This window comes from Zootoca vivipara, chromosome 3 (genome assembly GCF_965207765.1).
Source record: "Zootoca vivipara chromosome 3, rZooViv2.hap1.1, whole genome shotgun sequence".
Taxonomy (NCBI): Eukaryota; Metazoa; Chordata; class Lepidosauria; order Squamata; family Lacertidae; genus Zootoca; species Zootoca vivipara.
Genome location: NC_142586.1, coordinates 51,646,445 through 51,664,393, shown reverse-complemented (window position 1 = coordinate 51,664,393; position 17,949 = coordinate 51,646,445). Strand labels below are relative to the sequence as shown.

Genomic DNA, 17,949 nt, shown 5'->3' with positions numbered 1-17,949 from the left:
TGACAGATGGCCATCCAACCTCTTTAAAAAAATCTCCAAAAAAGGAGCGTCCACCACCTTCCAAGGTTTTTCCTGAGGGTTAATCAGAATCTCCTTTCTTGTAACTTGAAGGTCATACACTCTGAAGCAGGAGAAAACAAGATTGCTCCATCTTCCATGTGACACACCTTAAGATGCCTGAATATTGCTGTCATATATCTTCTTGGTCTCCTCTTCTCTAGGCTAACCATACCCAACTCCCTCAACTTTTCCTCATAAGGCTTGGTTTCCAGACTCTTGATCATTTTGGTTGCCCTCTTCTGCACACCTTCCAGTTCGTCAACATCCTTCTTTAACTGTTGTGTTAAGCCTGCCCTCTACGAAGACCCTTAGATCCTTTTCACATGCCCTAGTGGCAATCCTGGTATCCCTCATCTTATATTGGTACACTTATAAGTGTAGAACCTTACATTTGTCCCTTTTGAAATTCATTTTGTTAGTTCCAACCCAATTCTCCAGTCTGTTAAGGTCTTCTTGAATCCCAATTCTGTCTTCAGAGGCATTAGCCACCCCCTCCAGTTTGGTGCCATCTGCAGACTTGATGAACATCCCCTCATTTGTGAGTAACATCAAGGAAGGAATGTTTCCAGCTAAGGCCCTTGAAGGTCTTAAAAGAAGTTGCTGCAGGAGACAGACTGTGAGCAACATCAAGGGAGGGCTGTTTCTAGGACTAAGGTGAAACTGTGAAGTTCCCTTGATATTTTTGCTGTTGGATGCTGGATTACTTCTTTAAGTAATCTTGTTATAGTTATAGAATTTAAAAGTGATTTTTGTGTTATTATGATTATTGTATGTTGCTATATTTTTGTTTTGCTATATTATTATGAAATAGTTTTTGTACTGTTTGTCTGAAATGTATCCCTGTTTCTTTGTAGCAAGCCGCTTTCAGCATGATTTATTTTGTGGAAAAGTGGCATACCAATGAAATGAATGAATGAATGAATGTTATCTTTGTTTCATTGGGACTGAAAGCTTCTTCCCTTTACCACTGTAGCCTTCAGAGTCAAAGTTTGCTCTTATACTGGTAGTTGCCTCCCCCCTCCCCGTTACTAGGTCTGCTGTCTCCATCTCTTCATTAATATGCATTCAAAATCAGAACAGGTTTCTAAATGAACATATATGCCAACAGGAGAAGGGAAAAACAAAAGAAAACCCTCAAAGACTGTTCTCATTAGAATATCTCATGCTGATAAGATATCAAGGGTGAAATTCTACATTGTGCTTTGATGAAAGTTTTGTCTGCGCAGATGAAATGATCTGCCTCTCCTTCCCTTTCCTGTTGTTCTGGGGCTTCTCCCAACCTCCCTAGAGTTAATTTCAGGGATGGGAGGTGCAGGGGGGAATAAGGGTAGAAGGGAAGTCTTTGAGCAGTGCTACCATACCAGGGTTTTTAGGTGAATCCCCAATGTTTAATAGTGTTTGCAACCTTTTATAGTTATCAACCTTTCTGGAGGAGCTGCAAGTTTTCTTTCCTTTTTAAAAACTAGGAAATGCTTTGATATGTTCCAAGAGAGGGGGAAATATCCACTACGAGAAAGAAAAGCCAGTGCTTTTTTTCTGGGGGTGTGCGCAGGGGTACGCATACCCCTAAACATTTTGTGAATCTAAGTTTGGCCTCATCGAGTGGCAGTATTTCAATATGAGTAGGGAAATGAGAGCACCCCTAAACATTTTTAATGAAAAAAAGCACTGAGAAAAGCTATAGCAAAATTGTTGTTGTTGATGATGATGATGACGACGCCGACGCAATAATTATTCTACATCCAGAGAATGCCACTTACCTTGTCTTACAGCTAATGTTGTGGTATAGACCAAAAATAGGAGAATGTAGTTCAGGAAACTCTGAAAGACTGGAGTGTTGGCATGAAAATCATCTGACAAATACTTGCTGGTCAGGCTAATACCGCAGATAAGCAGGGACAGAACCTGCCCAAGAGCTATAGACAACAGGAGCTCCCTAAAAAGAAACAAGGAAGAAAAGAGAAACAACATAATCAGAATTACTCAACAGCCAAGAAATTCCTACAACCCACAAAGAGAATAAGCCCAAGTCTGGAAAAGCAGCTTTCTATAGTCCTACTACCCCTTCACTCCTACTACCCCTACTACCCCTTCACTTATCGCCCTAGCGATAAGTTTGAAATCTTCAATTGGGTACACAAATTGCAAATTTCCTTCACCTCTCATTTTATGCCAAACACAGTAGTGTTCATTTTTATTTTGTGTTATTTTTCCATTTCAGCATGTAACCCTCCTTCCTCTGATCTCCCTTCCACCTCGCCATTCTCTTCTTCTCTTCTTGCCAATTAGCTGTTTTCACTTTTAAATCTAGATCCTGCAAGCTTCCTTTAAAAGACTGAAGAAAGGATTTCAGAGATAACCAAGCGAACAGAGCAGTTCCTTTGGGATTTTTATTTATTCCCGACTCAGATATTAATATATCATAAATCTGCTTTTTGACAGCTCTTGCTCACATGGACTGTTGTCGCTACAAACCTATCCACTGATCATTGTATTGGCAGATGGGATGATACATGGCTGAAAGCTTTGTTAGTAACCATGTTTTCACCTTTCACAGCAACAAGCCTGCAAGTGTTGTGTGTCAGTCCCAATCATGGAATGAAAAGAATCAAATAAGCAAAGGATAGAGCAGGCTCTAATCCAAGATTTTCCTTTTATTGTGGACTGTGCTGAAAAAGTTTCACATGATCCTCAAACCTGAAAAAGACCTAGTTCACCTTTGATATAACTGGTACTAAACAATTGGGGATGTGGATGGTGCTGTGGTCTAAACTACTGAGCCTCTGGGGCTTGTCGATCAGAAGGTTGCAGTTCGAATCCGTGTGGCAGGGTGAGCTCCCGTTGCTCTGTCCCAGCTCCTGCCAACCTAGCAGTTCAAAAGCACACCAGTGCAAGTAGATAAATAGGTACCACTGTGGCGGGAAGGTAAATGGTGTTTCTGTGCACTCTGGTTTCCATCATGGTGTTCCGTTGCACCAGAAGCAGTTTAGTCATGACCCGGAAAGCTGTCTATGGAAAAATGCTGATTCCCTCAGTTTGAAAGCAAGATGAGCGCCGCAACCCAATAGTCACCTTTGACTGGACTTAACCGTCCAGGGGTCTTTTACCTTTTTTCTTTCTTTTACTACACAACTGCTTCTGTTCTGTGTGATGTGAGTCCTACATTGCATCAGTAGCATGTAATACTTTGTAGGATGTGCTGTTCCTTTGAATCTTGCCCTCCTTTCCCATTCTGCTTCAAGAACTGTTCAGGCATCAACATACTCAGGCAATCAGAATCAGATGAGTGGGAGAGCAGTCATGCCAGCTCCCCCTGCCCCTTCACGGTTTACCTACTGCTCAGCCCTGCCAGTCCTGATCAGGTTTCTAAGTTGTATAGGAAACCCATATGGAGTTCAGGTGTGGCTATTTGCTTTGACAGATAGAAAAAAGTAAGTAAATGATAAGACATAAACAGTTGTAGGGTAAAGAAGCCATCTTGTTCGTGGGAGGACTTCCACTTGTGCAATGGAAATTACCCTCCTTTTCCTCTCCCTCGGCAAGTTTATGGGACACACAAGGAAAGGAGCGTGAGGAGAAGTTTGGATGGGCAAGTGGAAATCCTTGCATGAATGGGATGGCTTCATTGGATGCAACCCAAACACCACATCTCCTGTATGTCCTTTACATACCAAAGTTATTTTACATCAAAGATGCAGAACCTGTGGCAGTCCAGGTGTTGCTAAACTCCAGCTCCCATCAATCCCAGCCAGTATGCAGGGCCGACTCTAGGTAGAGTCCCGGTGGCGCGGGGTGCAAGGGCGCCAGACCGGTAGGCCGGGCGCTGCGCGGCAAAGCCGCATAGAAGCCATGCTGCGCCCTGCGAGGGCGGGGGCGGCGGAGCGATCTCTGCCCCTCAGCTCCAGGGCGCGCGACCTGCTCAAGACTGCCCTGCCAGTATGGCCAGTGGTCATGAAAAGATGGGATGTGTAGCCCACAGGGAATCCCAAGTCTTTCTCTTCCCCCCCATCAAGGGAAGGTTCTACTCAGTTTAATGTAACTTAAAATCCTTAAAATATAAAATATAACAATTTGCATAAGCAATCGTGACATTGGGAATACATCATTCTTGTGAGAGAAGCAAGACATGCTTCTGCACACAGATGTACGATTAAACATTGTTCAGGTTCAAGGCTCATTAACTGTTATGATATGAGCCAACTATTCCCAGATTGCTCATTTGCTACGAATACCTAGGTGACGTCCCGCGTAATTGTAACGATAGGCAGGATGCAGTCCTAAAGAGCTCCTGTTTCTGTCCACAGCACAAAATCAAGTTTTCAAAAGTGCCATTTGCTGTATCTGATGGCATGTTATCCCCTTATATTCCGCCAGTTGGTCTTTTTTCCTCACCTCCACACCCAGAACCCACCGCAACTCAGAAGATAAACACATAACTGATTAGGCAGATGTGCATAGTTGCTTCAAGGCATGTAGTGCACAAACAAGGCCCAAATTAAACCTGTGAATTACTTTGAAACAATTCCCACTGTGAACGCACAAGAGTCTTTAGCCAGCATTTGCATTGAATTCCTACTGTAGTCAATTAAGATGGGGAAAAATTAAGTTAAGGGAAAGCAAAACTAAATTTACAGAGTGCTATAAAGATAAGCTTGGATCTCCCAGTAAGTAAAGCCTTTCAATTTTAGATACAAGTTAAGAATGTGATGGTTCCAGTTTATTGGTTTTCCCTTAGGCTCCAAGATAAATCTTTCCCTTGCCTACTGGCTTTCAGTGCTGCGAGACAGCGTGACAGCTTTTGACAGCATGGCAAATTTATTACAGGCCTGACACATGTTGATGAAACAGACTAGGTAAAAGGAGAGCGAGAAAAACCCCACAAGGGCACTGATCTCATTTTCCTGCTTTTAATAGAGTTTTAAATTGCAAGGTGTTTGAATGAGTTTATGCTTAGTGGAAACAAAAAGTTCAAAAGGAGAAGTGAGAGAGTACCTGCTGTAGATTTCAAGCATTAGCACGGAGTAACTCCTAGTCTGGGTAGCCAACTTCCAGCACCACATATTCAAATGTCTCAAATTTACCAGCAGCGAATTGACCAGCAGCAAAATGAAGCCTTTTAATAAATAAGTTTGGGATGGCTCATCTTACTGAAGCTATATCAGGCCCCATCTTTTATACAGAATATTCATTCTGATTTTTTTTTAAAAAAAGACCTTTATTGTTGTTTTTCCATGCAAAATACAGCACTGAGCAAAGGCATATTACAATTACGCTAACCATGGTAGAACAGGAAACAGAGAGAAAAGGCTGGGGGGGATATGAAAAATGTTCCCATGCAAATCAGAATAATTTGCACCAGAATTTTTTTCCTGTTTGTATCAGAAATTTTACCAATGCCCTGAAAAATTATGTACTTGGTTTATAAATATTTAGTAAACAACACTAAAAACTTGGAAACCACCAAGCGTACATTATATTGCATTTCAGTCTGCATCCATTCGTTGTTACTAATGAACTTCAGGAAATGTAAAATTTTATGTGGAAAAATAAAGTCCTGGAAAATGTTCTACTCTACATCCCTATGACTATCTCTGTGTTGCAAGGTGCAATCTTGTCAGGTATTGGGAAATTATTGTGCCTATTGATCCTAAATGCTTCCAAGAATCTTTCAACTTTCTTTGCAACCCTTTTAGGAAGATTTATATTCTCCTTTTGTTTTTCAAACTGAAGCAGACTTTTGAGGGTGCTCAGTGGAAACATATAATGACTGTTGCTTATTTTAACAGAATTTTGCATATACAGTGGTACCTTGGCTTAAGTGCACAATTGGTTCCGGAAGTCTGTACTTAACCTGAAGTGTACTTAACCCGAAGTATGAGTGTAATTGGTTCCGGAAGTCCATACTTAACCTGAAGCGTACTTAACCTGAAGCGAACTTTCCCATTGAAAGTAATGGAAAGTGGATTAATCCGTTCCAGACAGGTTCACAGAGTACTTAAATTGAAAGTACTCAACCTGAAGCGTACTTAACCCGAAGTGTGAGTGTAATTGGTTCTGGAAGTCCGTACTTAACCTGAAGCGTACTTAGCCTGAAGCAAACTTTCCCATTGAAAGTAATGGAAAGTGTATTAATCCGTTCCAGACAGGTCCGCGGAGTACTTAAACTGAAAGTACTCAAACCGAAGCATACTTAAACCGAGGTATGACTGTAACTCCCAACACTGCTGCCCACCTAGGAGGAGAAGGAAAACTCTGGTTCTAAAATTCTGCTGCCTTGCAGGATATCTTTGGGATGTCCTTAAGACAGTTGGACGACATTTATACGCCTCCTTCTGACAACTCCTGCAGTCAAGCTGGCATCAAACATAATGCTCTACTTTTCTTTGGATCACATTAGTGAGTCTTGACATCTCAGCAGCCCAAGACCACCATACACGTCCCAGGCTTGTTCCCCGGGGAGGTAACTTTGTTGCTGCTAACCCAGCAGTTTGACTTCACCCCCAGATCATACTCCATCGTCTCTTGAGACAAATGGATGCCAACAACAGCAACTTATTTAAGTCTAGTTGATTTCAATGGTGTATTCTAAATATGGTTTAAGTCTAGATTCAACTCACACTTTTTAATAATAATAATAATAATAATAATAATAATAATAATAATAATTTTTGTTTATACCCCGCCCTCCCCAGTCAAAACCAGGCTCAGGGTGGCTAACACCAATAAAATTACAATAAGACATAAAAGAAAACCACTTGAAAGGTGGTTTTGAAACACTTGTACGTGGTTCAGGTTGTTTCAGTGGCGAAGTTGCCACTTTGCAGCGCACGACTCACTGTAAATGGTGAAAAAGGCATAAAGAAAAAGGCAGTATGGACCATTTGATCTTTTAGTGATGTCTAAGGAGTGGCGCCGTGGTCTAAACCACAGAGCCTAGGGCTTGCAGATCAGAAGGTCGGCAGTTCAAATCCCCGCGATGGGGGTGAGCTCCAGTTGTTCGGTCCCAGCTCCTGCCAACCTAGCTGTTCGAAAGCACGTCAAAGTGCAAGTAGATAAATAGGTACCGCTCCAGCAGGAAGGTAAACGGCATTTCCGTGCACTGCTCTGGTTTGCCAGAAGTGGCTTAGTCATGCTGGCCACATGACCCGGAAGCTGTCTGCGGACAAACGCCGCCTCCCTTGGCCAGTAAAGCGAGATGAGCGCCGCAACCCCAGAGTCGTCCGCGACTGGACTTAACGGTCAGGGGTCCCTTTACCTTTAAGGAGTTACTGCCGATGGCATTGATTTCTAATTCAAAAAGGCAAGATTTCCACTGGGAAATAAAATAGGAAAAGATTCCAGACTCATTCAGTATTCTGCGAAACATATTTATGCAAATTTTATTAGAAATATTATTGCACAAGCTATATGTCAGCCTATTGTATTACAAATTGTGGAAAGTTTTAGATAGAAACTAATTCCTGCAGCAACTTATAATTACTATTTGTTCCTCACATTATTATCACATCATACTTCCTTCAGGAAGCTGCATTTTCTGGGAAACCCCACCTTCCTTTAATCCCCACAGTGTTCTTGTGAAATAGGATGCATTGAGAGTCGATGACTGGCTCCATGAATTTCATGACCAAATTGAGAGTTGAAGCCCATTCTGCCATTCTCCATGTAACCACAACATTTTCACTCTGCAGTCAAGCACATTTTGGTGCCTGCTTAAAACATTTCTGTTTAGGCAAGTCAATCCAGACACACATATATTGATATGTTTTTGTTCAGTGCTGATTTTAATTGTTTTTTAAAAAGTTTTTATTTGTTTTTAGATGTTTTTATTGGCAGTTCTAATATTTCTTGAAAACCACTCAGGGTTTTGTTTCATTTTTTAAAAGCAGTCAAGCAATAAATTTAGCTAAATAAATACTAGACTACAAGACATCAGTTTAAATTTGCCATTTGTCAGCGGATGAAAACTGTTCTGATTCAACTTAAGGGCTGCTAGGTGAACAACTCAAGATATCAGCATACTGTTTTGTCATGTATATCTAGAACAATTTCTGCATAGCCCATAGACGGAAGAACTGCGGTTGTGTGATTATGAGGGCAACCACTCTCAAGCTGCATCCATATACCCATCAGAGCTGGTAAAGTCCAGCTGGGAGAATCTAAGCCTTTGTTAATTTCTTGTTCTTAACTGTTTTCATTGATAATGCAAATATTTCTTGAAAATCGCTTAGAGGTTTAGTTACAATCTACCAGGTCTCCTCAGTACTAGTCCAGCTTTTAAGTCCTAAATCCTTCTGGCTGCCACAGTAATTCCCAATCTGTGCAAAGGAGTGTGCTACTGTGCTGCAAGAGAATTGTTAAGTATGCTACAACAAATTCATTTGAGTAATTAAAAGGTTCCTACCCAAGGAAGCGGCCTCCTGCATTTCTACATGGCAGACCATGTACAATATCTCTGTGATATTGAAGGAAACCATAGTTTGCTATACCATGGCATGCAAACCATGCCTCTGCCTCTCTTTTTCAAAGTCAACACTCCTTAAAAACTCTCTTTTAAAAACTCAAGAATTAACCCCGTAAGACTGGCAGGGAAAAGTCCAGGGAGTGAATAACATTCATGTTGAAAAGAAGTTGAGACTAACAGCATACACTGTTGACCTCCAAAAGTCATCAACAGATTTCCACCTCAAGGAAACTCTCCTTTACTGAACCTCATTGAAATGTTGATTGCTGCTTAGTGTTCCGATGCAGAGATCAAGTATTATTTTCAAAAAGATGAAATCCATACACACAGATGCTTAAGACTTAGACAGGAGGAAATCTCAGTGGTGGCTTTCTACAACTAGGGCTAGAAAATTGATTAAAGATAAGATTCAACAACATGCCATGAATTTAAGTCCCCCCCCCAAAAAAAAGTGCTACGATGGCAGGCAGGCCTATAACTACAATGCTATACCCACTAACTTGGGAGGAAGCTTCATTGTACTCAATGGGATTTATTGCCAAGAGGTCATGAATATGATTATATTGTAAAGCACTCACAGTTTAATTTATTTGCCTCGGCTAAAGTAAGTCTGAGCGTGAGACAAGTCAAACAGCATTTGAGGAAACCCACAGCATTAAATGAGGCTTAGCATAGGATGAAAAATTTAGTATGTGTGGTGCTTTTTTAGAAAAAGAAAAAAAAGAAAAAACTAGTCTCTTCACAAAATGGAAAAAAATTGATATATTTACATGATATCATGTAAATATATCTGTGGTGTTTGTTGTACTTGTTGAAAAATTAATAAAAATTACTTTTAAAAAGTGTACTGTAAATTTCATCTTGGATGCTTCATAGTCTACCCTGTCCTCTAGTTTCACTGTCATTATATCTGAAATTGTTCTGTTCAGCTATAAAGGCTAGGAACTCCAGGTTCCTTTGTTACCAAAAACCAATATTTTAATGGAACAAATGAGTTTGTAAGGCCATGTTTAACTCATCAGTGCTGTGAGCTGGAACAAAGAGGGAAACAATTACATCTCAGCAGACTTTTAGGATTACTTTAGCTGTTCTATATGCCTCCTTCCCAAGGATAATCTTTTACACGGAGAGTCAACCCTGACAGAAGACTGGCATGCATATTATTTGGCGCTTCAGGTCTTATTAAATACCTGCAAGGAGATTAAAATGTGATTTGGGCCTTGAGTCAACATATATGCAAGAAGGATGACTTTCAGCATTCTTCCTATCTTCTATTGCCGGCTAGTTCCAATCCATAATCAAGTGGACTGATTATTTTAAGTCAGGTGGACTCATAGAATCTGTGTCTCAGTATAAGAGAAGGAAATTATGCCACAATTAATTGCTCCCCATTCCCCTCTTCTTAAAGAAGCAACATCAGGTGGTTCCACCCTCCCACTTTAAAGGAGGCAATCCTGCCTTTGAATATATTTTTTTTTGGGGGGGGGATGCAATAAAGGAAAAGTAGCTGGATAGCTTTAAACATAGCTGCCAAGTTTTTGCTTTTCTCGCGAGAAAGCCTATTCAGCATAAGGGAAAATCCCTGTAAAGAAGGGATAACTTGGCAGCTATGGCTTTAAAATGTAAGGTCTTATTTGTGCTGTTCCTGAGACTGGCCTTTAATTGCAGCCTTTGTACAATCTTCTGCTATGTGTGCTTTCTTTTGTATTCAAATAATGATCTTTTTACATTAAAAAAACCCCTGTAATCTATTTGGACATGCTAATGAAATAAAAAACTTTTTTTAAGTACTGAAGACAGGCCAGAAGAACTTGTGACCCATCAATCAAAATGCAAGCCATAAACCATGTGTTGTGGCCTGTCACACAAAAATCAATGTTTAGCTAATTAATTAGGTTTGACCTCACCTGGGAAGCAGCTGGCTCAGGGACTAGATGCTGCTGATGGCTGAATTTAATCCATCCTGGAGCCACCTTCCTGTGGGAAGGATCATAGCTCAGAGGTAGAGAATCTGCCTTACATGCAGTAGGTCCCAGGTTCAATCCCCCACAACTTAAGGTAGGGCTGGGAGAGAACCCAGAGTGAAACAGTGGAGTGCCACTGCTCTCCATACTCAGCTAGATGGTGCCCTCTGGCTGTTTTTGACCACAACTCCCATCCATCCCAACCAGCATACTAATGTATTTTGCCTACTTTGTTCTACCACTTAATGACCCCCTACCCCTTTGCCATTACTGCTTGACTGAGTCCTGTCTTCTCCAGTTTGCTATGTCCTGTCCCAGATTAACAGGCAGCACAATCCCATACTGTACATGTTTTATTGGAAGTAAACTCCACTGTACCCAGTTGGCCATATTCCCTGGTTCAGTGTGCCTTATTGGAGCCTTATTGTCATCTCTCATTCATGCTTTTCAGTATGGTGCAATCAACTTCCCAGTTTAGTATTACACTGCTAAATACCACTTTGATGCCTTTACATTATGATGGTGTGAAAGCAGTAAAAGGGAAACCTCCCTCGTAAATTACTCAACCCCCATTACAGGTTTTAAACACTCATAGGGGTGAGCAGATGAAAACACCCAAATGCCTCAAGTCAGGATCGGGAAGCAAACAGATGTTGCACAAATGTTATTGTCATAATAATTTATTGAGCACCTTGTCTATTTAAAAGTTGCTAGAACACTTCTCAGTTATCTTCCCTTTAACCCTGAGAGGCAAGGAGTCATTATTTCCATTTTATCAAGCAAGCCTATTATTATTATTATTATTATTATTATTATTATTATTATTTATACTCCGCCGATCTGGCTGGGTTTCCCCAGCCACTCTGGGTGGCTTCCAACAAAATATTAAAATAAAATGGTCTGTTAAACATTAAAAGCTTCCCAAAACAGGAGTTGCCATCAGATGTCTTCTAAAAGCCTGGTAGATGTTTTTCTCTTTGACATCTGGTGGGAGGGCGTTCCACAGGGTGGATGCCACTACAGAGAAGACCCTCTGCCTGGTTCCCTGTAACTTGGCTTCTCACAGTGAGGGAACCGCCAGAAGGCCCTCAGCGCTAGACCTCAGTGTCCGGGCAGAATGATGGGGGGGTGGTGGAGATGCTCCTTCAGGTATACTGGACCGACGTTTAGGGCTTTAAAGGTCAGCACCAACACTTTGAATTGTGCTCGGAAACATACTGGGAGCCAATGTAGATCTATCAAGACCGGTGTTATGTGGCAGCCGCTCCCAGTCACCAGTCTAGCTGCCGCATTCTGGATTAGTTGTACTTTCCGGGTCACCTTCAAAGGTAGCCCCACATACAGCACATTGCAGTAATCCAAGCGAGAGATAACTAGAGCATGCACCACTCTGGCAAGGCAATTAAATTCTGATCCCTATCTATCTATCCATCCTATACCTATGCAATTCATTATTGGTACTTATGCATGCTTTCTGCACTGTACCTTTGCCACCAGATGATGCCAACGATGGGGCAAGCCCTTATTCTTTACACATATTTTTGTTTCTTTGGTTTGGGATGTAAGATGGCAGCCATTTCCACTCTGACCTGTTTTCATCACAATCAGCACTTTCCCCCCTCTGCTACAGTTCAGTTTCCACCAAATACTACGTTATCTGTCTCACTCTTCACTATTTAAGGTAATTGACATAATTGTAAACATAATTTATGGAAGTGACAAATTCAACGCTATCAATGACAAAATTATTTCCACAAATAATTTTGCTTTAACACAAAGGAAGCACAATTTAAATGGGAAAAGGTTATCCATTACATTTTGTTTGCTGACTGAAAACAACAACAGTGAATACAAATTGGTATTTGCTGGATTGATTTCCGTTCTGGACATATAACAACAAGTGAGTATCAGCAATTTCCATTTCTGTTTTCATCGGCGTTCTCCAACATCCCTGGCCTTCAGTCTTCATTGGAGCAGGTATCAATGCAGTACACAGTTCTCTCACCCACTTACTGTACTTACCAAGACATCAAATAATATTTGACCCATTCTTTCAATGGGGAGTCTCTGCCTCTGCCCTGACTCCCCCTGATTCCCTTACTTAGCAAGGCAGCCTAGGACAAATTTTGAAAATTCGAAACTCGAGCATTCCACAAGAGCCCACACCATTGTCCTCAGGAAAATATTTCGATAAATATCTAAGGTTTCAGTTCTCAGTGAGCACTATATAAAGTGAATTTGCAGTCAAAAGGAAGGGAAACAACCTTGCTATTGACCCTTGCACACGTCACCTAGTGTTTTTCACTAGGAAGTAATTAGATACCATTCAATTTTTTATTTCACACATCAAGAAGGGACATTTTTCTTCCTAGTGTTGCCCGCATGGAGTTGAAGAAGACACCTATATGCTGTAGTGCAACTTTACTGCCCAAGGTCACCTCTCACTTGCTTTCTTGAATAACTGCCTGCTGCTCCATCTTGCACATTTTCAGAACAGCTTCTTCTGATACCTCTCTCACACCCTCAAAATTGGAAGGAAGTTCCCCAAAGGCAATCAATCAGGTGAGAAAATACTGACACACACCTTAAAAACTGATGATAAAAGGTATCATAAGAAGTGTTGCAAATGCCCCCCCCAAAAAACCCAAATTCGTAAGCAATCAGTAAAAGCTTTATTTCACAGGAAATGGCTGGGATCCAAAGGGTGATTTGGCTCCCACAAAAGGGCACCAAAAACTATGAAGGATAATGACCCTAGAAGTTGATAAAAATCCTTATTCTCCAATCTGCTCCCCTGTTAATAAACGATTCATACAATTTTCCAGAAAAAAAAGGGGGTGTAAAACCAGTTCCACAACAAGGGGCAATAATAGTATCAATAACAATGATAGTTTACAGCACATTCTTAACTATGCCTACACCGAAGCAATTCAATGGGACTTACAAGTTGGCTTAGGATAGCAGCCTAGTGATACATTTCAAATTTGTGTACAGGGTGGGGGCACCAAGAGAAAGAACTTTAAAAGCTTTAAAACAATGTAATCAAGAGAGCTAATCTGCCATATTAACTTTTTTTCTCTTTTATACTGGAACGCTGCAGCATCACAACTTTTCCTCGGACGTAAAACCAATGCAAAATGTCACCCTTCAGCATTTTTAAAGAAGCTCGTTTATCAGCTTTTGCTATTTCCTTAGAGTGTTATCTATTACATGAAAAAACCTACTTTGAAATAGAATGTTTCTCTTCTTCACAGGCTCTGATGGGAACAGTAAATCAGTTTCACAGAAGCGTAAGCTTAATTCCCAAAGGCCTTACAGCCAGTTCAGAATATAGCCAGAGGGGCAGAGTAGGGTGTGTGTGTGTGTTTATATTTGAAGCTCTGGTTGTGGTTGTCATCCCCACCCCCACCCTCCATGATTTACAAGTAATGGGAAAGCATATTTATGGAGATTCCATGTGTGAAATGGCCCTCAAACAAATGCTATGCAGAATTTCTATTGAAAAATCTGGCCTGTTGTATCTCCATTTCTGAATGGAAATGACAATGAAATGAATAATGCACAAAACTGTTCACATCCTGTAATCATTGTGCAAAATATATTAAAAAATACAGATTTTGTAGCAAAGGCTTAGTAACACATTTAGGACAGTTCAATATCTGGATGCTACCATTAGAGGAAAAGTTGTAGCTCAGTGTTATAGGGAAATTATACAAGTTTCCTTAATCTGCATCTCAGAGTTCTGCAGCAATTCTTCCTTGTGGAATTCAATATATATTTTGTATCTTGCTACAGAGGTACAATGGTGGTGGTAGTGATCAAGTTTAGAATAGCACTAGCACTGGGTTTGAATGGGGTAGAAAAATGAAAAAAATTGCTTCTAGTTAAGATTGCCAGCTAGTGGTGATTGCCATAGATTTGGAGAAGAGGGAATATGTTATTCTTTGTTGCTGTTGTTGGTTGTTGGTTAAAAAACAGCAATTTCTTTTTATTTAAAAAATAAGAAGGGTCTGATGCATGGTTTAAACAAGCAATGTATATTCATGAGCATTGTAGATGATTACCTAACCTCATACAAGGTACTCTAATATCAGTGTACTGGAAGAAGCAAAAATCACCAGTGTTGAAGCAATGATTCTTCAACATCAACTTCGTTGGACTGGTCATGTTGTGCGGATGCCTGATGATCAACTTCCAAAGCAACTGTTGTTTAGTCGTTTAGTCGTGTCCGACTCTTCGTGACCCCATGGACCAAAGCAACTACTCTATTCCAAACTTAAAAATTGAAAGTGTAATGCTGGTCAACAAAAGAGGTTTAAAGACTGTCTCAAGTTAAATCTTTAAAAATGTAGTATAAACACTGACAACTGGGAAACACTGGCCTGGGAGCGCGCCAGTTGGAGAACAGCCTTTACCAAAGGTGTCATGGGCTTTGAGGAAACTCGATCTCAGGACACAAGGGAGAAACGTGCTAAGAGGAAGGCACGCTTAGCAAATCCACACCGTGATCAACTCCCGCCCAGAAACCAATGTCCCCACTGTGGAAGGACATGTGGATCCAGAATTGGCCTCCACATTCACTTACGGACCCATTGTTAAAATCGTATTTATGGAAGACAATCTTACTCGGCTACGAGTGATCACCAAAGAAGAAGAAAGAAGAACAAGGTACAGTAATTCCATCTCTCACTTAAAGGAGAAATAAAATCCTAGTAAAGGAATGCAGCTATTGCATTCCCTTGGCTAATAACGGGAACTTACATAGGAAGTTGTCTTTTATGAACCCAGCCTATTTGCCTAACTGTATTGACTATCCTGACTGGCAGTGGCTTTCCAGGATCTCAGACAGAAGACTTTCACATCCCTTGCTACCTGACTCTTGTAACTGGAGAGGCCAAGAATTCAATTCGGAACATATGGTATGCAAAGTATGTGTCATTACGTTATGGAGCCTCCCCATGGCTTTCACTGAGATGTACATGGAGCAGCGAGGGACAAAAGAGATTCCTGTATATACAGTCATATCAGCCAAAGCAACACTGATCAATGGGAGGGCAGATGTTACAGCCAGATCACTCTCAGAACACAGCTTGCTACAGGAGAGGAAATCATGGTTATGTTTGTTGGTCTGTATTTATTCTATCCAGGAAGCATAATAATAATAATAATAATAATAATAATAATAATAATAATAATAATTTCTACCCCACCCATCAGGCTGGGTTTCCCCAGCCACTGTGAGCAGCTCACAGCACATATCAGAACATATTAAAACATCAAACATTAAAAACTTCCCGATAAAGTTAGAGTGGGGTCTGAAGATGTACTAGTTTATCAAAATAGTGCTGAAACTCATTGCTCATGAGCAAATTATGGCATGTCTGGACATGCTAAGATACAAAGTTAACAGACAGTGAAAGTGCATTTATAAACTGCGAAAACTATACATACTGTACTGTGCATTATCCTTGTTACAGTTTATAAACTCTGACACTACTGGCCAGGTTGTTAGACCTGATTGCCCTATGCTTATAAATGATGAACTCAATTAACTGAACTATCTTGGCTTCCACCAGCTTGAAAATTACAGTATACTTTCCCACTTTTTGTTGAAACAGTAATTGACCCTGGGGGATATCACTTCTACTAAATGTTTGGAGAAAGATGAAAGGTGTATTTGGCTTTCACTTTGTGCATCTCACTATCTAACACAACCACACAGGGAGGATTTGGGCAGCTATATGCAGTGCAGTGTTGAACTATGTGCACGTTTTGAACCTTCCTAGATGTTCAAGATACCAAGCATAACACATTTTTGCACAAACACCATGGTGGCTAGATGAAGAAGTGCAAATTAGAGCAAACAAAAAAGCTAAGAGGCATATTCAACAGCTCATACAGAGGCATCCCATTTTCTTCTATTCATGGAAACTGCATATGCCCAAAGAGTTCCGCTTTGCATGTAGTATTCATTGTTGCATAGAAGAAAATGGGGGAAAGAGCTCCACCCATGCAGAGCAGCTGCTGTCCCTAGAAAACGCCATTGTCGTAGAATCCCATCGCACAATGAAAGCTCATTGAGCTGTTAAAACAGGTAGCGTTCACAAAAACATGCCTCTGAAGTGCAAATTAAAGAGTATTCTTGGCCATTTATATAGCATTTCCCATGTGCTAAGTTTCACAATTAACCTTGAAAACAACCACTTGAAATAAGTTAGGCTGACCCACTGTGGCATACCCAAGTGCACTTCACGGTTGTATGATAACATGAGCCTGGATCTCATACCTTGCAAGCAGTTGTGGCTGAGGAAATACAGAATTATTATATTGTTATGTCTAGTTCCAAGGCCTATATATTTTTTTTAAAGTCTGCGGTCTGTCCCCCAGATTCTGAATTTTGCCTCTCCCTACCCAAGAACTTTAACCGGTGTGATCTAGTAAACCAGATCAGTTTGACATTGATGGTACCCTGTTTCTCCAAAAAATAAGACGTAGCCATAAAATAAGACGTAGCAGGATTTTTAAGCATTCAAGGAATATAAGCCATACCCCGAAAATAGGACATCGTGATAGGCGCAGCAGCAGTGCCGGCCGTGGCAGGAGGAGGAGGAGGAGGAAAAAAATAAGACACCCCCTGAAAATAAGCCATAGTGTTGTTGTTTTTTGAGGAAAAATAAATATAAGACGGTGTCTTATTTTTGGAGAAACATGGTATGTAATGGGATGCTCTCTTATGGCTGGGATGGGGAACCTGTGGCTCTTCAGGTGCTGTTCAACTCCAAGACACAGCTGGACAACAGGCAGGGATGATGGGGGTTCTAATCCAACAACATCTAGAGAGGCACAAGTCCCCCATGCCTGTATTATAGACTGGTGCCATTGTATACTTTTTGTCATAACCCAGCTATGGGTATATCTTTTTTCTTTTGCATTCAGAGATGCCTGTGCTCAGGTGTCAGGGTACAGAACCTGTCCAGGATCCCAACCTGCGTGAGTGGCTACTCTACTCCTGCACAGACCACAAGCCAACTGAAAAACTTCATCTCAAGGTCGAGAAGGAACATTTTATCACATGGGGTGGGAATGTAAGAAAGTGAAAAGCTTCTCGGAAATGATATAAAATGAGATGAAAAAGATATTAAGATATACATTTATTTTTTTAAAAAAAACACCAGAAGCTTTTCTACTTGGTATTGTAGGAGAAGATATAAGCAGACAAGATATATGCGACAACAGCAGCCAAAAGTATTATTGGCGCAGAAATGGAAACAAGAAGAACTACCGACGATAGAAGAATGGCAGATGAAGTTAATGGACTACGTAAAGCTGGATAAGATGACAGGAAGAATTCGAAACCGGCGGGACCAGAGGTTCTTGAAGGATTGGACTAAATTTGAGAAATATTTGAAAAACAATTGTAAACAGATTACGCTTGTAGGTTTGCAAGAAGTTTTGTAAGGAGAA

At 40.7% G+C, this 17,949-nt stretch overlaps 1 protein-coding gene across 1 annotated transcript in view; it reads right to left on the bottom strand.

The window, feature by feature from the left end:
- SLC35F1 (solute carrier family 35 member F1) overlaps window positions 1–17,949 on the bottom strand; it is a 196,799-nt gene that overhangs the window by 93,279 nt on the left and 85,571 nt on the right. Inside the window, exon 2 of the mRNA XM_035110675.3 lies at window positions 1,821–1,996. Within this exon, the coding sequence (XP_034966566.1) occupies window positions 1,821–1,996 (176 nt within the window). The remainder of the gene's footprint in view (window positions 1–1,820; window positions 1,997–17,949) is intronic.